General features: G+C 40.4%; 1 protein-coding gene across 3 annotated transcripts in view; it reads right to left on the bottom strand.

Annotated features, from left to right (window-relative positions):
• Positions 1-3674, bottom strand: part of atp8a2 (ATPase phospholipid transporting 8A2) — a 95927-nt gene extending 92253 nt beyond the window's left edge. The window contains exon 1 of one of the 3 annotated variants that reach the window (XM_017717085.2): positions 3421-3674. In XM_017717085.2, the coding sequence (XP_017572574.1) occupies positions 3421-3487 (67 nt within the window). In that variant the 5' untranslated portion in view covers positions 3488-3674. Of the gene's footprint in view, positions 1-3310; positions 3334-3420 lie in introns of those variants that run through there. The other 2 variants (XM_017717090.2, XM_037534092.1) reach the window with 2 other exon arrangements.
• Between the last annotated feature and the right edge of the window lie 5736 nt (positions 3675-9410).

Genomic DNA, 9410 nt, shown 5'->3' on the forward strand with positions numbered 1-9410 from the left:
CTGCTTTACTGTTGGAGAGGAATATGGTGAAATATATAAGACGACATGCATTGTAATATTTCATTTTTCTGAGGTTTGATCAGTTGGAACAGAGAAAAAAAGCAGTGCCATGTTATCAAAACCTACAACAAAAATATGTCAAATGCGTAAATGCTAAAAAAAATAAAAGCTTGATTCAAGTGAAACTATGAATCAGGAGAAGGAGTCACGTGATGTGCAGACAAGCCTATAAACCACAACCACTGGCTTTCATACAAGTCCACATAAAAGCTAAATGCACACACAGGCTATTTTAATGTATTTACATATTCAGTGCAGATGAAGAGCAGCCAGTTTAGACGGAGTCTGGCCACTTCCTATTCCTCCCATTACATTAAAAATATGTTTACTAAATGCTAGAGGGCGCAGGAGGGTCAATATGAACATGGCTAAATGGCTAAAAATTTTAAACATTTTTCTAGTCTTTCATGCAGGCTTCATTTTGAAAAGAAGAATGTATTATATTATAAATTACCAATATATTTCAATTTTACATTAAATATGTTTGGGGCAGTAGGACGCTAGCATTACTGATACTGATGGTGCTTTCAAGTGCAAACTGGGCAGTAGATTTTTTTGTCTGAAGAGGAACTTATTTTTCCAACTTGTGTATTTATATAGTTTATATGTGAAGTCAACAAGTCAACAAAACTTAGAGGGTGTGAAATACACGTTGTAGTTTAATAGCCAACAATCAGCTAGCATGTATAATTTATTGCCTACTTTATGAGTGTCAATGTAGCAAAAATAAAATGTGGGTTAATTATACATTTATTATGTTTCAAGCTTCTTTCCTCAGCCATAATGACTACTGTTTACGACACTCTGGCCAATTACCCAACTTCATCATCCAACACTTAAATTGTTCTAAAGGTTTTTCAGAAAATCGTGACTCTGTTTCATGATTGGTTGGCAAGCTGATTGGCTGAGTAAAGCAGCATTCACATCAGCATGGATTTTTTTCTGAACGCCTCAGCCTTTTACTTGAATGGAGCGTTATTCTTCCCATTCTGTGCCAAGATATGACAACAGTGTTGAAACAAATCGCTACAATATCAATCCCTACATCTGAAAATCTGGATCACTAGATAGAGCAGAGGGACGGTAGTAAACAGACTCTACTGTGGAGATGCTGTTATCGCAGTTGGGATCGGTAAACATACTCAGGGAAGTCACTTGGAAATCTTTAAACCAAACGGCACAGTGCATTATGGGTATCTCCTTTCTGCTAGGGTTCGTTAGTTGTACCAGAGCCAGTGTGAAGCTCAGTCTCACATTCCCATCCTGATTTCACTTCCCAAGGGGCCCTCTGGCAGTGTTAACAAGTTGGCATGTTTTAATTATCATAGTTAACTAAAAAACGTCCTTGATTTAATTCAGTTGTATGCTAGCTTTGTTGGGTTTGTTTATGAATATTAATTAATTAAAAAATTAGGAGACCCTTATTAGTCCCACAATGGGGAAATTTCACCTCTGCATTTAACCCATCCGTGAAGTGAAACACCACATACACTCTAGTGAGTGCACGCACACACACACACACACACACACACACACACACTGTGTGGCTGAGCAGTTAAAAACAAAATGTTAAATTAGTTTCTAACCACTTGTCCAGGACCGTGCTTTAATTTTATAAAGTAAAAGAACGCATTTCACAAAATAATCAAAGAAAACTTACCTTTGTAGCTCCTTGTTTCTACAACAAACAGGTTTGGGGCAGTAGAACACTAACAATACTCCTATTACGTGCTAATTGGTTAGCAATACTGCTACTGAGTGCTAACTGGTTGACGATCTGAGCAGCTCACATGCTGAGGGAAGCGGTTCAAGCTCGCTGATGTCATGAACGTCAATGAAGTGCCTCTATAACTGTTCAAAAGCACTCATAAATATAACAGCACCGTTAAAATGTTTCATGCTGTTCTGCGTTTAGGGAATGAATTCATTCTTCTATATGAAATTGTTTAAGCATTTACAAGCTGTGGTTTTGCTAAACTCCATATGAACTTACTTTGGACTTGAGAGTTGGACAAACCCGGAATACATTACAGAGTGGTAATTCCAGGGAACTTGTAGTGAAAAGAAATAATCCTAAATGAATGGGTTAAGATGGTGCATTTGAGCAAAATCGATTAGAAATGCTTAAACATATTTAATATAAAATAATACTTTAATTTCCTGAACACAGAACATCATAAGCCTTTTACTGTTGCTGTTATATTGTTAAGAGCTTTTGACCTTCAGTTCACATGTAAAACAGCACCTCACGTACGTTCATGACGTCAGTACGCACGAACAGCCAATGAGCTGCTCCGCTCGCTAACCAGCACTCATTAGCAGTAATGTTGAGGTCCTGCTCCAAAAAAAACGCTTGCTGTAGAGAAAAGGAAACATGCAGGTAGGTTTTATTTGCTTTTTTAGTGAAATACGAACTTCTAGTTTCTACAAGTAAAGGAAAGTTCTGGGCAAGTGGTTAGAAACTTTTTTTTTTCGTTTTTAGCCATTTAGCTCAATTTACCCCATTCATTGAGGACTCGCTCGTGGGCGCCCTCTGGTGTTTTGCAGTCATGTTTTTGGTATATCGTGGTAAATATGAAGAGGTCCAGCTCCTCATAAACCGGCTCTACTAACCTAACTACAAATACTCTGGTTGTACCCTTCGTTTGTGGGATCCTTTGAGTGCAATGGATCTTCTGCACTATGTTTTTGGACATCACTACAAAATGACAGGACCCATTATACACTGTATACTATGCACTATGTAGAGATTAGGGCACAGTTTGGAGCACAGCTCTATTTTTCACAAACTAATTTCTGCACAAACGCGCCATAGATCCTCGTTTATTTTGGCCTTTCTCGAGCGCCCTCTAGCGTCTGACCAATTCAAAAGAGTCGCCGTTCTCCTCACTAGATGTTTCCCCGTTTAAAAATCATATTGCTATATGAAACAGGATTTCAAAACCAACAGAACTGTATTCATTACTGTAGTATGTGCATTATAGCCGTATGTGGTGTTGGGACGCAGCCGTCTGTGCAGAGCAGCAGTAATGAGAACAGTAACCCTCAGCAGCAATACGACCTTACAGCGCCCCCCATCTGTCCACTAAGCGCACTGGAAACGGCTCGAAACGGAGCGAACACGAAACGAGAAAGGCTGGAAATGTGTGAGCGCTGAGGATGCTTGTGAATGTACGCGGTGAACAGGCCGTTTGTTGTGCTGGTCTCTGTATGGGGGTCAGGTGCGCTGACTGAGCGGCGAGTTCCGTACCACACACTGACGCTGTGCTTTCCAGAAACGCGCATTAAAGCTGCCAGAAACGCTAATCTCGACCACACAGCCGCTCTGCTGCCTCTTCCCCGCCGTGTCGTGTCGCCTACCTCCCTCGCTGTGGATCTTCTTCGGTCGCCGGTGAAAATACATCCTCGCCGGTTTGGCGGAGGGCATTCGCCCGCCGGAGCGCTCAGGAGAAACACGGCCGGGCTGAGGGCTCGAGCCCCCGCGGCAGCTGCAGCACCATCGTCACCGCTGATGTCTGGAGATCCGGAGATTTGGTGGGTCAAAGCCTCGGGGACGCGCTCCGCTCTGCCTTTTTTTCTCCGAACAGCCAGTGCGCGCTCCCGATGCGAATCCTCCACTGACGTTACGTCACTGGTAACCCCGCCCACCGGCACTGAGGCCGCTCACGATGAGCTTCGCAGCAGAGTGGGATTAAAACCCACCGCACTCTGCGCCTATTAGTATCATTACGAACTAGTGTTAGTGGTGCTGCGTTAATCCAGGGCAGCTGCACAGATTAGTGTTTATTATTATAGGTATTCATATTATTACAACACTGTCAGTATTAAATATTACATTTCATTACAGCAAAACTGTTTACCTTTCAACACTTTATTGCTAATTAATCGTCATGGCTATTTATTATTATTTTATTGCTTAAAATGTACCATATTTTTTCCTTTCACTTATTTTTTTTAGCTTTTTGTACAGCTTTCTTATTGTATTACATACATACATGTATTACATCTATGAAAGCTGCTATACAAGTAAAGGTTATCATTATTAGTTTAATTACGACCAAAACAATATATGATTTTTATGATATGTGGATTAAAACTTATTATTATAACAGTGTAATAATTATTATTAAATTCAGGATAAAATGACTTTATTAGGCCAATCCAGGTGCCGGATTAAAACGCTTCTACTGGGCATTTTATACCCTGCCTATGTCACAGTGCAGGGGTCATCAGACATCGTCCTGGAAGGCTGGTTTCCACCACAGTTTGGTCATTTCTCATCACACTTGCTAAAGCTAGTAACTGAGTGAATTCAGTATTTGATGAGGAAAATCACTAGACTGTGTTGGACTGCAGCCCTCCAGAAACAGAATCAATGACCCCTGATGTAGCCCATAACTCAAACACTGTAGCACAGCTGCAGCTGCATTCTTGGACAGCCATAACGCAACAGGGTTTGGTGTTTTTCCAGCTCCAACACACCCGATTCAACTCATCAGCTCATACTGTACAAATATTTATTCACTGTAGTTTTCTGTTTTGTTCCATTCTAGGTTGCCCTTTTATTGTTCCTTCATTTATGCTTGTTCGGTTTGAATATGAGCTGCATTTCTCTCTAGAAAAATGCTATTCTATTACCCCAGATGTAGTCACCCAGCCAGGTATGTTTGGTGTCCCAATGTTCTTTCTTTAGTTTAGCATTGGAGCTACAAGGCTAACATTGCTGACAAACACTATAAGCCAATAGTCACCCAAGTCTTTGTCATAAGTACTTCCCCGAAACTCTTCTCAACCTGCTGAAACCAGGTGGCATAGACTTGCCATGTGGTTTAGAGCTCAGTATGACTTACAACTCTAGACAACAGGTGTTCACAGTAAGTCATACTGTGCCCTGAACCACATCGAGTGGCTTGAGAGAAGTTTTGGGGATGTATTTGTGGGAAAAAAGATTTGGGTGACTACTGACGTCTAGTGTTTGTTAGCATTAATTACAGTATATTTCCAGAAGTATTCAGTCACCCATCCAAATCATTAAATTCAGGTGTTCCAATCACTTCCTTGGCCACAGGTGTATAAACCAAGCACCTGGGCATGCAGACTGCTTCTACAAACATTAGTGAAAGAACAGGTCGCTCTCAGGAGCTCAATGAATTCCAGCGTGGTACCGTGACAGGACGCCACCTGTGTCCAGTCGTGAAATTTCCTTGCTACTAAATATTCCAGTCAGTGGTATTATAACAAAGTGGAAGTGACTGGGAATGATTGGCCCCTTACAGAAAAGTCACATATTTTTCATGTGATTTTAAGATGTGAAGTGTGCAAAAAAGTGTTTTCTGTAAGAAAACTTGTGGTGGTACAGAAACACTAAATAAACACTGCTTTCTAGTGCCTCGAGCTGACTTGCTAACCACAAGCTAGCATGCTAACACAGGGCCCATTCTGGCCCGTAAAAGCATTTCACTTTTCTATTAATATTAACTCATTTCACAGTGCACTGCACTACAGTCCCCAGTGTGAACTGCAACAGATTTTGCGCTTCGACTTTCCTATGGAATGCATCAGCTGCAGTTCAACCAGTATAAACACCTAAAGCTAGCTCAGCAGCTCAGAAACTGAGCCCAGGTCTTAATGAACTTGCAGCAAAGAAAGGATGCCAGGTGTCTAGTTCAAGCAAATAGGTAGGTTTACAGGACCGAGCTCCTGGGGACATTTAAATATTGAATATCTCAAATGACCATGCAATATTTCACGGTCTGCTACAAGTGTCGGCATCGTACCAATGAGGTTTTTGCATGTTTTGAATAAACAGTGGTCAGTTCGGGTTATAGCACATTAATTAAAAATGAAATACACATTTTTTCTCTGGCCCAGAGATATTTAAATATGGCCCTTTTACTGATTTAGGTTCACACCCCTGCCATACTCTTTTAGCAAAGGTATTGCTACTTCAGTAAAATAATAAACATAAATAACAAAAATAATGAATAAAAGTACATTTCCAAAGTAAAAGTACCTTATCTTTTTCCTATATATAATACACACACACACACACTATACTTGTAGATTTTATATATATATATATATATATATATATATATATATATATATATATATATATGTGTGTGTGTGTGTGTGTGTGTGTGTGTGTGTGTGTGTGTGTGTGTGTGTGTATATCTTCTTTCTTCTTCTTTCGGCTGCTCCCTTTAGGGGTCGCCACAGCGGATCATCTGCCTCCATCTTGCCCTGTCCATTGCCTTCCTCTACTTTCACACCAGCCATCTCCATGTCCACCTTCACTACATCCATAAACCTTCTCTGAGGTCTACCTCTTCTCCTTCTACCCGGCAGCTCCATCTCCAACATTCTTTGACCAATATATCCACTATTCCTCCTCAACACATGTCCAAACCATCTCAACCTGGCCTGTATGGCTTTATCCCCAAACTGCTCCACCTTCACTGTCCCTCTGATCTGCTCATTTCTAATCTTGTCCATCCTTGTCACTCCCAACAAAAATCTTAGCATCTTCATCTCCCTCCAGCTCAGCCTCCTGTCTTTTAGACAGAGCCACAGTCTCCAAACCATACATCATAGCAGGACGCACTACTGTCTCGTAAACCTTCCCTTTCACTCTTGCTGCTATCCTTCTGTCACACATCAGCCCTGACACCCGTCTCCACCCACTCCATCCTGCCTGCACCCTCTTCTTCACCTCTTTTCTACACTGTCCATTGCTCTGGATGGTTGACCCAAGATATTTGAAGTCATCCACCTTTACGACCTCTACTCCTTGCATCTTTACCTTTCCACCTGCCTCCCTCTCATTCACACACATGTATTCCATCTGGTCTGTACTGACCTTCATTCCTCTCCAGTGCAAACCTCCACCTCTCCATATATATATATATATATAAAATCTACAAGCAACAACAGCTTACAGAATTTAGAACATAAAAATCTTTTTAATTCACTACAAAGCTCTAGACTGCCTCTGGAAGCAAGCAAGGCTGAAAGCCTAGTGGTAAGAATGGGCCTCAAGCAACAGGCAAGTTACAGGTTCATTCTTAAGACTGACTGGGTATACCTGGTTGTGCCCTAAACATCTCTACATATAAAAATGTGCCCAGGCACTTAACCCCCACCTTGGGGTTTGGGCCTCTTTTGGCCAGTTTGGGAAGGCCCTTTCCTGTTCCAGCACCAGTGTGTCCCTGTGCATGAAGCCGATAAAACTCATATTAGGTGTGATGATCAGGTGTCCACAAACTTGGCAATATAATTGTATGTATGCATGTATAAAACACATCATGCCTACATTTTATTTACATTATTACATCTTATTGAACGAGATACCCCAGCTGAATAGGCTGTTTAAACTGAAAACATCTGACTGTCTTCAGTCTAACCATATAAGGGATGTGAGCCAGCAGTGTGCAAACAGTGAATCTCAAAGGCAGCACCAACTCTGGACAAGAACGACCATACCACACTCATACAGGCATAACAAACCTCGCATTTAATTTCATTGTTAAGGAGCAGAGAAGAAAACCAATTTGCTTATTTTATTACATAGTAACAGAATACATATTCTTCTTAACTGTTTTAGCATCACATTAGAACATAATACATAGTCATATTTCAATGTTGTCATTTCTTATCTCATTAAATAGGAACTAAATAATTCATTCTGGACTTGATGACCAACGACCCTTCACACTCTCTGATGGACATTCAGATGAATGACTCATTGAAGACCACTCTGCCACTCTCTCACACAAACACACACTCTTTGAAGCATACACACAGACCACACACATAGGCCAACACACACACGCACACACACGCAAAAAGGATATTCCACTACGTCTGGAAATAAAATGTTAAGAAAACTTCACTGACTTTTCCTAATGTGTCCTTTAAATGGAACCTGCAAGGTTTTGTGGTTGAAAAGCGTACCGATTAAACTTCAGGAAGAAATGAAGCACAGCATTAAAGGGGAATGTCACTGATTTTTTTAAACATTTCTGCAAAATAAATGATCAAGGTGTAAACAAAGCCATTCAGAGTGGTCAGATGCGAAACACTCCATTCTTGAGAAACTAACCAAGTCAGAATTGTTCACAGTGGTGGTGATAGGAACCAGACGCTCACAGCACTTCTTTAACCACACAGAATGTAATAACACAAAGTGGTCGTGCATATCACTGCTGTTGGAGCAAAACCTTGTACCTCAAAAATGGTACCTTTACAGGAGAAGGAAAAACCTACTTTACATTTAAATGTAAGTCAATGGAACCAGAATTTTTTCAAAGTCATTTCGGGCCATTACATTTGGCCCATTTATCATGACATTTACAAACAATGTAAAGGGCAAAAGGCATGTTCAAATGATGTCCAAAACTGAAAAACATCAAAAATGGAGATACGAGATTTTGTTCCAACAGCAGTGATATGTAGGTTGACACCAGGGTCATAGTTTTACTATAAGCTTTTGGCCCAAAACATTTTTAAAATACATGTATGGAAGAGTGTTACATGCAGGGTGTTGTTAGGTGGAACAGCTCCCAAAGAAAAAAAAAAAAAAAGTTATATTACCATTATCATCATTATCAATGGCTGTACTTGCTTGGTAAAGATAGCATGACCCCCATCACCATTGTAAAAAATCTGTCTAAGTTTCTGTAAAATTAACCATTTCAAGCAAACTTCTTTGAATGACTTTGTGCATTGTCTACATTTAAATTAGGCAGCAATCTTTGACAAAATCAGCAAAATTCCCCTTTAACATTTTCCCATTTGGTTGCTCAGTGTATGCCTCTATGGGTGACCAAGCAGCACTGCATGTATTTTAGCCTCATCATGCAGAGGAAATTCTTCCAGGATAAGAACACAGAAGCATTGTTGACCATCTTCATTCTGCCACTCAAACTCAAATGCCTTTCTTGCTGTATCAGTTTTACAGCCATTAAAATTCAATTCACATTTTTCACCTTCATTAAAAATAAAAGGTTTGAAATCAGCACTGAGTGTAGCACGCTGTTAAAGGAGTACTCCAGGATTTTTTTAAACCTGTTCCTTCTCTGTTATAGCATACAGTTGTATACTTGTTTTATACCTTCACACTGTTTCTAAATGTTAATGTGGTATATGGTATTAATTGGCTGGGTGGATGTAGTGGGTAAAAGTGTCAAAAGAGACACAAAACCATGTCACTTTTGTGCCATCATGTCCTGTGCTATCTAGTTTAGTTTGCTTACATCACCAAGTAAGTGAACGCGGTGGATGATTTTCAAGCCATCATTCGATAAATGTCAAGCCAGCTACCCAACAACTGTGTTAATGTGCTACTAAAG

The sequence above is a fragment of the Pygocentrus nattereri genome, chromosome 24 (genome assembly GCF_015220715.1).
Source record: "Pygocentrus nattereri isolate fPygNat1 chromosome 24, fPygNat1.pri, whole genome shotgun sequence".
Lineage (NCBI taxonomy): Eukaryota > Metazoa > Chordata > Actinopteri > Characiformes > Serrasalmidae > Pygocentrus > Pygocentrus nattereri.